Source organism: Dicentrarchus labrax, unplaced genomic scaffold (genome assembly GCF_905237075.1).
Source record: "Dicentrarchus labrax unplaced genomic scaffold, dlabrax2021, whole genome shotgun sequence".
Lineage (NCBI taxonomy): Eukaryota > Metazoa > Chordata > Actinopteri > Moronidae > Dicentrarchus > Dicentrarchus labrax.
Window position 1 is genome coordinate 21,733,239 of NW_026136709.1, and position 14,655 is coordinate 21,747,893.

General features: G+C 40.0%; 1 protein-coding gene across 2 annotated transcripts in view; it reads right to left on the minus strand.

The window, feature by feature from the left end:
• The window catches only part of LOC127369647 (vasoactive intestinal polypeptide receptor 2-like), a 28,555-nt gene that overhangs the window by 8,842 nt on the left and 5,058 nt on the right, over positions 1 to 14,655 (minus strand). The window contains exons 2-4 of one of the 2 annotated variants that reach the window (XM_051411206.1): positions 13,678 to 13,777; positions 11,592 to 11,699; positions 8,405 to 8,502 (exon numbers count right to left, since the gene is read on the minus strand). In XM_051411206.1, the coding sequence (XP_051267166.1) occupies positions 8,405 to 8,502; positions 11,592 to 11,699; positions 13,678 to 13,777 (306 nt within the window). The remainder of the gene's footprint in view (positions 1 to 8,404; positions 8,503 to 11,591; positions 11,700 to 13,677; positions 13,778 to 14,655) is intronic. The other variant, XM_051411205.1, reaches the window with a different exon arrangement.

A 14,655-nucleotide genomic window follows, 5' to 3' on the forward strand; every position in this document is an offset into this window, starting at 1 on the left:
AACCTTTTTCACACACTGTTAAAGACATGCAAACGTACTGTACATACAGTACAACACCATCACAGCTCAATGTCAAAGCGCAGCACTTAAAAAAAAAAATCTTTACCCTCAAACAGACGAAATGCCTCACTGTGCATTAATATCCTATAAATATCCTACACAATAAACTGTAGCCGGTCCTCATAAAGACAGATGTTAAAGAGCACACACAGTTAAACAGCGGTGGAGAGCAGCTGCTGGACTTCAACAACGTATCGAGACACATTCTTTATTTAAAGATTTCCATTTCTGGACATTTTCTCCTCTTTTTATTCATCCTTTCGTTCTGTCCGTTTTTCCTTCTCTCCTCCCCTCTTTTCTTTGTTTTGTAAGTCCATGTTTCCTTATTTATTTCCTTCCTTTGTTCCTACTGTTCGTCCTTATTTCCTTCTTTTGTTTCATAGTTCTTTTACTTTTCCTTGTGTTTTATCCTCCTGTCCCTTTCACCCTAGTTTTCATCCTTCTTTCCATATTTCTTTCCTTCTGTTCACTTTTCATCTGCCTTGTTCTTCCTTCCTCTCTCCTGCTTTGAGTTGTTTCGTTCCTTCCTTCTGACAAGGTTTTCAAAATCCTTCGATCTCCAAATTTTAGGATTTTCACTATTGATGCTTTAACGTGTTCACGCATATTAACGCTCTTAAAATAACCTTTTCTTTCTGTCTTTTTCTTCACTTAAAGTCCCAGGAAACATGTAGATGCACAACAATCACTGTTAAAGTTTGTTAATTATTAAGAGTTTAGAACACAGACGGACTGACAGAGCTGATTACCTGCAGACTCTTTAAGTATTTTTCCATTGAATCATTACTACTTTTACTTAAGTAAAGGGTTTCGGTACTTCTTCCACCGCCTTCTGTCCGTCCACTGTAAATACACACACATAGACAAATACCTGAGGATACACAGACAGTCACAGCCTGGCATCAGCGTCTCATTCCTGAGGCTGATTCTCAGGCCGTCTGGCTGGGAGCTGATGACCTGCTGGCTCTGGTCTGCCACAGCCTCACTGCCTTCTATGTCCAAAGACATCTCCATCCATAAACTCTGGCTCGCTCGCCCCTTTTTGTCTTCCTCTCTGACACCAGAGAATTAAAGCCATGTTGAACTTTAGGCTGAACAGCTTCCTGGCCATGAGAGAAGTCTAACTCTTTACCTTCAGCTCCTGTTTGCGCTGCGGTGTTTTAGATGAAGAGTTGGAGGGAATATGAGGACAAGGACCAAAGGCAAAAAATTTACACAGTTTTAAAGACAAAATTTGTGAGAAATGTAGGTTAAAATAGAAAAAAAAAGACCCATAGTTCTAATTTTATGTATCAGTAATTGCTGAAATAGCTTATTTGTTAATTAAGTAACTAATTAGTGAATGAACCTGGCAATAAAACACGCTGCATTTGGGTAAAAACAACAGAAATACCTGTTGTTTTTTCTTTGTATCACCACAGTTGGGTGGATTTTGGCAGACTCGGGCACCAGAGGACCACATGAAGACCGTTTATGGGCTCAGTTTTAAGCTGAAAATCATCTTTAATTAGGGTAACTTTAATTAGCAGTGTCTCCTTCTGACTTTAAGCTGTAGTCATAGACGGGCTCAGATTGTGTGACTGTGTCTGACAACGTTATGGAAAGAATCCTTACAAAAGATAGATCTTTTTTTTTAACCAGAAACAGCCGTAATGCACCGCTGTCGCTCGCTTTGCCTCGCAGCTCGATGTAACTTCATTCACATTGGACAGAAACAAAATAAACCATATGGTGGCTTTATATGAGCTACATAAACAAACCATCAGAGAGACTGTAGAAATATCGCTTTTGTCCACCACAATTAACATAATACTTCCTCCACTACTGGTGACATCCGGTCTAGTGGCCATATGACAAAGTGGAAACTCTTATCTATTTAGGATTATATGAGAAAAGTGAATACAATATAATGATTATGGGGCTTTTTATGGTAGATATTGATGAAGAGGTGACAGGAAACGAGGGAGGGAGACGATGACCAGGAATGTTGCAGTTTCATGATTGGCATCTTAAACTTCCTAAACCACAGGAACGATAAAACTCATATGATGTTGTGCTTTTATATCAGTCACTGGAGCCAGAGTGTGAGAGTTAGAGCAGAAAAAAAAGAAGCCCGGCATGAGTCCTGCTCTGTCATTTTGGTGACTTACTTTATCAATATTTTTATAAACCGAACAGCTCGATTGTCACAAACAGGCGGATTTTCCAGGGTGTCACAGACATTTGACAGAGGTTTGTTATGTGAATAGATGTTGCTGTGTTAAGAAGAAAAAGACAAACGATGTGTTCAGGGAGTCTCTTGTCTTCCACAGGCCCTGAAGCTTGCAGGTGTGTTTGGCACTGAGGACACAATTTACATTCTCAGCTGAGACGGGGCAGTTTTCTCCTCATGTTGCCACTAAACTGCTGCACAGCTAGTTTAGGTCATTTCGTGAACAACGTGTGTTCACCATAAAACATAGCCAGCAGGGGCGACTCCACTGGGCTGCAGAAAGAAGTTAGATTGTGTGCAAGCTTATGAGAAAAGCTTGATTCACTTTATTGATTAGCTTAGCAAACAGTTTCCTAATGCGTTTACGGTCTCAATCTCTAGTTTCAAGTCTTCTTCCATACAGTATTATGTTCATTCAGTAAATTCTGGTCCCATTTAGAGTAAAATAGACGATGAATCAGGGTATGCTTTACCCACAAATTCCCTCTGGCACGGCCCTGACGTGTGCCACCGCACGCCGCGACGCAAACAGCACAGAGCAGATTGCGCTGGCAGGTAGTTAGGCACGGAAACAGCATAGAGAATCCAGTCAATTTTCAAAATAAAATACCGCATCCAGACTCCACATCGAATTTCACGCTACGTCAACACGTCAACACATCAACACACCTTTTTGTGTCCTTTGTAAGGATAAAATACACAAGTAAACGACGTTAAGCAGGCAAGACGCTTCTGAAACGCTCTCAGAGACAAACTCTGAAACTGTCAGACTAGGCAGTACTGATCAGATAACGAATCCAGATTCTGTCTCTGCGTTGCCTATTTCTGGCCTAAAGTGTTTGAACGTGTGAGCAGGCAGACATCTTTTCCCGCTTGAAAACGGACGAATCAAAATCAAGCACCGCCCAACTTGCAGTAATGTCCGTTGTCACTTCCATACGTTTAAGGTTTTTTGAGGTTCATCCCGTCCAGTCTCTGATGTCCGGCAGTGAGAGCGATCAGAGACACACGATGAGGACGATCAGCTGCTGTGTGTGATGTGTGTGTATCTGTCCGTAGTGCGAGCCGAGTGCCAGCAGTGACGTCTGGTCTCAGCTCAATGTTTTCCAGACGGAAAACCTCTGTCTCTTCAACAGGAAACAGATAGAAGCTTCACTGAGAGTCAAAGAGCGGGAATCCCACACCTGAGGGCTCTGGAGAGGATCACAACCCAGCTGTGTGTGTGTGTGTGTGTGTGTGTGTGTGTGTGTGAGTGCTGTTGTCTGTCACACGGCTCAGATGTGAGTACAATTCATGATTTATTAGTTTCTGTTTGTTTGTTTGCTGTTAGTTAACTCTCTCGGCTCTTTAAATGTGTGCTTCAGCTTTTAGTTTTTCAATTAAACTAAACTGATCCCTCATCCCTGCATCTGTGTCTTCAACACAGGCTAGAAAACACGATGCTACTCCGGTCGACAAACTGGCTCTAGATCGGGTCTTTCATGTTTCGTGGCCACCGTAGTTTCTCCTCCAGGAGGTTGGAGGGTTGAGCTGCATTCAAACAGGTTGCAATCTGCCATTTCACCACTAGATGCCATAAATCCCCACACACTGCTCCTTTTAAAACAACTTTACTAAAGTTTACAACTAATATTTTGACAGCGTGGAAATGCTCAAACTGCAGAAATCCAACTCTTCATCTGAAAATCTACTCGTTTGTATTAATCCGGCGTCATGACGCTTTTAACATGTTTTAACATGAGGGGTTTTTTTTACATTACAGCACTTGTCAACATCCGCTGTGCAACTATTGTCATGGGAAATGACATAAACTGTCAAACAAAGCTGGATCCATAACATGTAAATATCCACAGCTGTGTGTAATTACAGCTGCAGTTGGATATGTAAAATGAGAGAAAAGAAGAGGACAGCAATAAATAAATAACTAAAATAACTCATATTGATGAGTGCATGTTTCTGTTTTTGAGTTTTATGCATGAACGTAATAAAAAAGTTAAATTCGGTGCTCAGTTCACATGCAGCAGTTGAGCCAAACTCAAGTTCAAGTTAAGTTTATATAAGGAGGTTTTCTATACAAGGCAACATTGCACAAACCGCCTGCTTATCTGTTTTCTGCGCATCAGTAAATCTACACGGTATCAGCAGTTTCACAGAAATGTTGCAGGTCGGTGGTTCATCTCAGCCTCATTTCAGTTATTAATTAGTATAAACCAAGATATGAAATTGTTATCTAAACTAGTTTACACGAGGAAGATTATAAAAAAAAGATTACAATATGCGAACGTCCTGCAGCAAGTGTTCGGTGGAAAAAAAAAAAAAACCCAGCCGCATGTGCATGTTTACACACACAGAGAAAAGAAAAACAGTCGAGCGATGAGAAAAGAGATACTGTAAACAGAGAAATACAGGGTTGTTACAAAGAGAGATGGTTCTTAGAAAGGAAAATATACAGAGAGACATGTTTTAGATGCTTGTTGAACAGCACAGTGGAGAGAGCTGATGATAAAATCTGAATATTCCTGCTAACAGTTCGAAGCACTTCATCATTTATAATGTTTCACTCCTCTGGTGAGGTAAAGTGAACACGTTCAGCTATCAGTTGCACCTCAGTTATCGCTGTTGTTTGGATGTTTTTGATGATTTATGATCAGTAGGGATAGTGTCATGATACTACTTCACCGGGTATTTGGCAATAACTATATTGATGGCAATACACCAAAATACTGAATATATTTTGTTAAAAAACTACATTGGGCCAGTTTGGACCACACAGGGTGCGCTCTCACATGATTTATGGCTCTTAACTGGATACTTGAAATAGTGAAATAAGTTGTTGTTGCCTCTTTTTGCTGTTACCGTCTTACACTGTTTACATGTTACTGTGGTTTATTTTAGATCTAACAAATCAAACCAACAGAATCAGTTTTATTAAACCAACTCCTTCGCAGCAAAGCCGATAGAACAAAGAAAAATAAAAGCCAATTAAGTCTGTATTATTGTTACAGATAAATTGAATAAATGCGTAATACAGACAGAGAATTGCGTAAATAGTTCTCTGATCAATATTTACAGGAAATAATCTACCCAAAATGTATTAAAATAGCTCGTTTTACACAAACTTCCCGCAGTTATTGTGTTCTTATTGTCCAGTTTATTAGTTGTTCTTTACTGTAATTGAATAAAATATGTCACTTCTGTCAGTTTACTCATTGATAGAAAAAGAAGTCCCTTAAGGAAAAAGGTTGAGACTCACTGCACTAGAGCGCCAAATGTGGATTAATCCGCCACTGACAATAGTCCCCAACAAATGCTCTATTTCCTCCTGTTTGTTTGTTAAAAACTGCTGTGAGCAGCTGTTTTAGGAAACTAAACTTCTATTATAGACAATAAAGCCTAAAAAAAGGAAGAAATATTATAATTATGCTTATCTTTTAAATGTGTTTTTATATGAAAATGATCAAGATTGTCTTCATGATATTTATTCATCACAAAAACAAGACATACAGATTCAGCACAACCTGACCGGACTGACTTTTACAACAGTAAGAAGAGAAGAGACCCAGACGGGTGTGTGGCATGAGTCGTGGCTACAGTGTGGATGAAATAATGGGTCCGGATATTCCTGTAAACCTGGATGTTACTTGCTTATTTAAAGCTCAGCATAAAGCAAAAGGTCCAGGAATGCAGCCGTGACTACAAGCAATAACTGGGGAGGTCAGAAAGTAAGCACCGTGGCATCACACAGGACGCCTCGGGGGCGACGGGAAGGTCCAAACATACATATACGCACTAAACACAGACGGAAAACACAAGTCCACTGCCCTGGGAAAAGACTATGGGAGGTGTTTTTTTAATTTCTACAACCACCTGCAACATTCACAGGGTTAAATGTTCAGCTTTGTCATTCTGCTTCATAATCCTCGAAGGACTCGGCTGCAAATTCCTCCAGTTTGCCTTCATCTTGTGAGCAAGCAGATATGGGAACAGACGAAGGAGGATTAGAGAGCGGAGAGCGCCGAGACCAGGAGCTGAACCCCATAACTCAGCTGGAGGAGAGTTTAAGCCAGTGTCTCGCCACAAATCCACACAACAGAAAGATAGCATCCACGTATCGGATACTGTTCTGCGTCCACGTATCAGATACTGTACTGCGTCCACGTATCGGATACTGTACTGTACTTAGAGGAACTTTTCCAGGAACCTTTTCAAGAACTCAGGAACTCCTGACATCACCACGCCCCTGAATTATTTCTTCTAAAGGGTTGATCAACCTGAATGATCAAATAAAAACCCCCTGGTATGTAGATAGTTTTGTTGTTTTCATGTTCCAGGTTTTGTGTGACAAATTAGAGAAAAACAACCTAAGTTAATTGTCTTAGTAAGGTTATTAAAAGCTCCAGTGTGTGACATTTAGGAGGATCTATTGTTTCCATTTGTGTATAAACACCTGAAAATGAGAAATCATTATGTTTTTATTACTTTTAAATGAGACATTTTTATCTAAAGACGCTGCTGGGTCCGCCATGTTGAACCGCCATCGTAGCTTCTCGGTGGCACATTTCTAAAGGGAATCATACACTAATTCTACAATATACAGACTAATCATCATAGTATACTGTTTGAGAAGTTACCATTTTATACTGAAATTATACAGTATGTGTGTCAATCAAACTGCAACTTTGGGTCTAAAAGATCCCAATGGATATCTTAAACTTAAACACATAAAACCAAAAATATGTGCATGGCTAGATACGACTATAGGACTAAATGTGAGAAAAACACGTCTTTATTTGTTATTTAGGCGACCCAACCCTCTGAATATAAGTGCAGAAACACACACAAACACAATGAGGACTCGATGAAGGAAAAGGAGGATTTCACGGCGGCCTGCAGAGCCGATCGACCGGAGGTCAGAGATCTGTCAGGCAAAAAACTCTCCCTCCTCTCTTTCCTCACATCTGATCTGCTCTCTTAACCCTGACCTTCCCCTTCGTTTTTCTCTGTCACTGCCTCCTTTGAACATATAAACACACACGAGCAGAGATGCTGACGCTCAAAGCTGATACCACAGCGGCCGATTAGAAGCTCTGCAACTGGTGAGGTGGACAAAAAATGAGCTTACACGTAATATACGGTGGATTCCTGTGCTGTTTGTGGTTTGCAGAATAATAATCTAGAAAATTTCAAACTCAATCTTGAAGTCTATGTGCATTTTGGAGGTAGTTTCATCAGTGTTACAAGCTGTAGGTGTGAGAGGTGTGAATTTCCTTTACAGCAAGCAATAATACAAACTGTTCTGCATTATTTTGCCTCCTGATTTTGTTACTGACACGAAACTAAAGGACACATAGGACCAAAAAGGAGTTTCTGCACCGTGCACCTTTTTAAAAATCTGATCAGCTAAAAAAATCGCCTGTTTCGAAACTAGGTCTGTGGTTGGTTTGCTACCTGAACAAAAGCACTGAAAGTGGGTCAAAACAGAGATTATGATCCTTCAATGCGTCTATGCCACAGACTGAATGTGAAGTCTGTGATTTGCACCAAGGAGCACCTTCTCCTCTGCTGCGTGGGACTTTCACACGTACTCTTGTTCTGATTGAAAACACAAAAGGAAACCGTTGTGGTTTTAAAAACCCTGCGCGCAGTATTTCTACATCATGGCCTCAACCTTTTCAACTCCTGTTCTTTAAACAGAAATGTCTAAAAATGACCCAGAATCACACGTCTGAACCACACGGATGGCAGATAAGACTTTTTATTGGCAGCTGAAACCTCATATTTGACTTGTTTGAGTCACTTGTAAAGAACGTTTTTATTGTTACATGCTTGAGTTTAAGCAAATAAAAGCAATTAATTTAAATTTTACAGTTAATGCAAATAATTTCCTGGTTTCTTCATTAAAACTCAAATAAATGATCAAGGTGCTAACTGGTGCATTTTGGGGCATTGAGCTCACTTCCTGTGTTTGTATCACTGTGCAACAGCTATACACTGGATATAAAACTGATGATGTGATATTAAGAAACACAGAGCTCATCATTTTTCCAGCCGCACTCTGCAGACAGAAATATTCACACTCATTCTCAGTTGCTGACTGTAGCCACAGAGAAAGTGAGCAGACACTGAACTCACATCATTGGGTTCGTCTGTGTTGTTGGTCTGGCAGGCGATGGCGACGGTGGGGTAAACGACAGACCAACCTTTCTGTGTACAGTTCCTGCTGAGGTTACCTGAGACACACAAACACACACAGACTTTAAGACTCTTCCAGAACTGAAACAGTCAAGTCTATTTTATAGAAATAGCCCAAAATCAAAAAATAGTTTCTGCAATCTGCACAACATATGAGACCCTTAAAGGACCAGTGTGAAGGATTTAGTGGCATCTAGTGGTGAAGTTGTAGACTGCAACTAACTGAGCACCGCTGGCGTCTGTATTTGACGACCTGGAAAGAACGGGGAAAATGTGTAGGACAAACTACAGTGGCCGGAAAACTAACAAAAACACAACGATTCCTATATTCAGGTGATTATACACTGATTAAAACATACCCATGAATATTATATCCAATTACTGACAATAGAGCCTCCTAAATGTTTCACACTGGACCTTTTAATCCTTAAAAACACCTGGAATAAAAAGGAATAAACCTCTGGAAACTCTTCCAGGAGGGACAGATATGCAACAGAATATGGAAAATCACAATAACAGTATCAGGTCAAACTAGCATCAATTTAAATTTTTATGTCACAGTCTGCTTCACTGTCCTTCCACTTCTCCAGACCTGTCCACCAGAAACCCTCTGACTTGTCCTCCAGCCCGCCCTGCTGCCCTGCAGATACCTGACCTTCCTCTCTCACCTGTTTTCAAGCATATACGGCAAAACTCTCCTCTTCTTTTTTGTTCTCATATTTAAAAAGTGGCCATCTAATCTCATATCAGAGTGTGTTGACAGACAGGAGAGTGCGAACATTTAACGGCTTCAGTCAACAACTTTTGATGTTGAGCCGCCGTTGCTCTGCTGTGTTGCGCCGATTACACAGCTCATCCTTTAACCCGCCCGAGGTGCCGGTTTCCGTCTGTGCATGGGAGAGCAGGGAGGTGGATAATGGGCCTGCTGACAGACGCCGCTGAGGGAAATCACGGAGTAAGTCGGACAGCCCAGATGTCGTCAGCGGCCTCGTGAATAATTAGACTCATTAACTGAAAAGAGCCCGAGCAGCGCAGGATGGAGGAGGGGAGGAAAACACAGAGAGGTGGAGGTGGAGAGGGTAGTGAGAAGTTCAGGAGGACAGAAATGGGAACACAACTTTATCTGAGGAAGGTTTCTTGTTCTTTTTAAAATATTATTATTAATAGATTAATAAGCAATAAAAAAAACTTTTTTAATTTTAATTAATTTTATTTGCCAAAACGAACTGAAATGTTAAATAAATCACAGAAAATTGTCATATAACCACAAGGTGGATTATTTGTTTGGATATAGTTTTCAAACTAAACTTGCCAAAGACACTTTTCAGCTGTTTTGCTTTTCAAATTTAACCATTTGTTGTGCCAGTTGAGCCACTTCCACCATTATTTCTGTGAAAAAAAGGCCATTTTAATAAATTTTTTCCAAGTGTTGACACAAAGCGTTTCTGTTCATCTTTAAAACATTTTTATTTCGAACGGCGGAGAGGCCGAATCTTAACTGAAGAGAGGAAATCGGATTGAAAGAGAGTGATGCAGAAACAGAGAGAGTGAGGGGTGAGGGGAGATTAGGATGAGGGGAGGATGATGGGAGAGAGGAAAGAGAAGCAGGAGGAAGTGGAAAAGAAGAGGTGGAGGGATGAAAAGACCTGCCGGCCTGTAACGTGTACACATGACAGAAGATCAAGAGGATCAAAGGCAGAGGGACAAGAGGCAATCGACATGATGGATGAAGCAGAATGAGTCGACTGAAAGACGAGAGATGGTGAAATTAGCTGTGAAAGAGACGGCTGGGAGGAAGGAAACTGCTGGCTGAGGTCACAGTCAGTTGATACAGACTCAGCTGGTTCAGTTCAGGACAGACGGATTATTACAACAACACTTTCTCTCTGGACCTGAACCAGAACAACCACAAACAGAACGTGATGATTTTAATAAAGGAATATCTTTAACTTGTTTCACTGTTTGGATATGAGCTGCTTTAATCATTTTTAAGTTATTGGAAATTAATCTGATTTTAAGTTCCACCTTCATGACTCAACTTACTATAATAATAGTTGAAATATGACTAATAATAATAATAATATTAATACAAGAATTTAATTTTAGCCTGATTTTAACATCAGAAAATTACAGGTCATCCAGGTTTTTGTGTCCTTATACTTGGAATTAGCTAATTGATTAGTTTCATCTGACTTAATAGATATAATTGAGTATCATCTGCATAACAATGAAGATTGATGGAGTGATTCCTAATAAGGAAGGTGAATAGAAATGGTCCAAGCACAGGACCTTGTTAACATGCCAGAAGCTGTCATATATTGACTGTTTATCCAGTCTGAAGCCACATTGTTACCATCCACTGTTTAGATCTTGGTGCTTTTTAACTCTAGATTTGAACCGGATGAAGGATTTTAGTCATCAGACGTCTGGATCTTAAGTTATCAGAGAAACGAGCTGAGCTAACGTTAGCAGCAGCTCGGCTCACAGCCCCTCCGGGACGTCCTTTGTCTGTCCAACAGCGTGGGAGAAGCAGTGATTGGTAAGGTGGAACTGCTTTATTCAGTGTGTTTAAGGTGGAACTGCTTTATTCAGTGTGTTTAGTGGTTTTAATCATCAATCTGTTTGTTTTGGAGAGGAGGAGACCTCTGTGGATCATTGGGCTCCCGGTAGAAACCTCCTGAACCATGAACACTGAAGGGATCCTAACCGGGAGAAGCTGACAGCAATGACGGCAATGGTGGTGAAGACAACAACTCCCATGATCCCACACTGCTTTACCACTTCATCACACTTTATCGATCTAATATCTTCTGCAACATTTGAGCTTCTCCTCTCAAGCTATGCTCAATGCTCCATAAATTACCACTTTAGACGTGTTAACAACCACCTAGCAGGCAATAAATCATGAGCCAGTGAACATGTGTAGAACTATACACCAAAAGAAACTCCAAAGGTTAACACCACATCACTGTTTCCTCTTGAAACTCCCAAAATGATTCCACAATACGTCCTCAACTCTCCTCTTTTCCCTGTTACAGAGACACATTTTCATACTCACTAAAATATCCAGATATGAACATTTACAGGAGATACGACACCAATGTCGTGCGAGCGAAGAAAGACTCACCGTTTTTTCCAAACAGGTGCAGGAGAGGGGAAGGGCAGGGGAGGGTCATCACCTCGCCAACCGCCGCGCTCTGCCAACAAGACACATTGTCCCACTCACCGCGGCATCCTGTACACACAGACACACACACAAGCATTAGAGGTATAAATTAGGCTGACAACTTCCTGTTTGAGCTTTAAAACCCACTGATCCGGTGCCTGCTGCCTGCTGACAAGCAGTCGGGACATAAATCAACATAAAAGCTCTTTTACACCTCTTATGTTGTGACATTTGGCTCTAATGTACATCCAGAAATCCCTAATTTAACACCTTAAATGCCTCTTACTTATATTTCAAAGTAAGAATGACATTTTATTGGTTAAAACAACAAACTCTAAATGTTGTTTATTACTCAGTCTATGAGAATATTCATTTAAACTGCATCAAATTCAGAGATTTAAGGGATATTTTAGTATTTTAAGGTTTTATAAGATTGGGTTTGCATTTATTAATTAGCTAAAAATATATTTGTAATGCATGAGACAAAATATTTCCACATTTTGGAAGTTCTGCTCTTTTGCAACCTTCATTTTTCTTCCAATTCTCGGTTCTGTAGTAGAAATGTAAAGACAATAACTTTGTTCCTCCTCAAAGAACAAACTTGTTCCTCTTTTTAATTTGTTATTAACAACTACAGGATCAGTGGTGGCAGAAGTATCTCAGATCTTCTACTTGGAAGTAGTAATAAGTCCTGCATTCAAAATGTTACTTTAACCTGTAATAATACTTTTATTTGTGAGTATATTTAGAATTATTAATCTGAACCTGCGCAGTAGTGCCAATGTTTAGATATCAAAACAGAGAAAAGTCATGTATAATGTCATTATTCCATGCACATTACAATCTAATATACATGTAAATTACATATTATATTATATTATATTAACAGGGTGTTTGGATGGATTTTTTTATTCATTAATGAAACAGAAAGATACACTGAGTTATGCTGTAGATTTCAGAATTTGTTATAAGAGAGTGAGATACGTTATGTTAGAAGAGACGTCATTCAACTACATCATCATATCGGCTCCATGAGCGCAGACATCAGTCGGTACCGATTATGTGAATTAATGCCGATTAATCAGTCAACCTCTACTGCAAAGTAACTAGTAACTAAAGTTATCATATAACTGTTGTGGAGTAAAAAGTAAAACATTTCCATCTGAATTGTGGAGTTGAACTATAAAGTGGCAAAAAATAAGCATGAAAATATCCATATAAAGTACAAGTACCTCAAAATTGTACTTGTGTGCAGTACTTGATAATGTACTTAGTTACTTTCCACCACTGATGAGGATACTTTCTGTATTTAAAGATAAAAGATATAAAAATGTTTAAAATAACAGCACTGCATCTCAAATATGACCTGATGGTGTCTAACAAGAGAATCTGATGGGGGTTTGTCCCTTAAAGATACAACTCTGGTGAGTTTAACACTCACTCACACACACACACACACACACACACACACACACACACACACACACACACGACTATAGACAGGCGTGAGAAAAAACCCACAGTCCACAAGCTGCAGACCACACAGATAAAACGCCTTCTTATTATCGCTGTGGCGAAACATTCAAACACACATGACCTTTTAGAGAGCAGCTCTGCGTAGCATGTACTGTATCTGTATCTGTGTGTGTGTGTGTGTGTGTCTGTGTGTGTGTGTGTGTGTGTGTACTTCCTGTGGTCCACTGAAAGATAAATAAATGATTAATAGCGAGTGTGTTGCAACACAGCGTCCAGACACACCCTCCTCTTCACATACATGACTATCGCACTCACTCACACACACACACGCCTATAAACACACACACACACACACACACACACACACACATCCACACACGTGTATTATTAGTATTTCTTGCTTCCAAAGATGTTAGTCACCATAAAATCTCTCCGTCCTGCATTTATTTCACTTTAGAGCTGATGGGGGTTTCCAAACAATTTCTTCTTTCTTCTGTGTGTGTGTGTGTGTGTGTGTGTGTGTGTGTGTGTGTGTGTGTGTGTGTGTGTGTGTGTGTGTGTGTGTGTGTACCTGTGCTCGCAGGCGTCTGTTGCTGCAGTTGTGTCTGACACTCTCTCTTGGCTCTCTGTATCTCCCAGTAGAACTGGCAGAGAGTTAACTTTCCATTAACCTGTCGGGGACGAGAGGAAATAAATATTATGAATATTATCTCCAACGTGAACAAAACCTCCAGCATCAGTTAAAAGTTCAGACTCTGCTGGTATCTGATAAACGTGCTTCAGTTTTCTGGACTAAAGTTCACGTTTCTGTGTCTGAAAACTTTCTCCAGGAGGTCTCAGCGGATGGAAATGTTGATAAATTGCTCCCTCGGATCAGAAATTCATGTCCTTGTGCACTCAATTTGCTTCTTTCATTCCCTAATGTTAATCATGTGCATCACTGTTTTATTAAATTTCATCCAAACAAATTAAAATCGCCAAATATTCTTCAGGGATGTCCTAGACAACATCTTCAACATCCCAGACAAAACATGAGATATAACTGCGCATCTCAGACCAAGACAAATATAAAAATGTTGTGAATCCAAGTAGTCAGTGGCACTGAGATAAGGGTTAATTAAATTAGGGTGATAACTTACTGTAGTATTCAAAGTGTGACAATGTAGGCAGCCCTCAGACAACTGTTAAACATACAGTACGTCATTTCTGCCACTAGACGGGGGTCTCACATCAAAACAAAAGCAAAAGATGAAGTTATATGACGATGAAGAAGTGTCCATCACCGCCACAGAGGTCTCCTCCTCTCCAAAACAAACAGACCCGCTGATTAAAACCAGTAAAAACACTGAATAAAGCAGTTCCACCTTAAAAAAATCTGTGTTTGACGGACAAAGGACCGTGCTTCTACGTTAGCTCAGCTTGTTTCTCTGATGATGACGACCAAAAACAAACAAATCTGTTTTTTTAAGTCCCAAACTGCTGAACTGCTTTAACTCTTGGAGATAATGTAAAAAATAAAAAATAAAAACATTAAAAAATATGTTTTTCT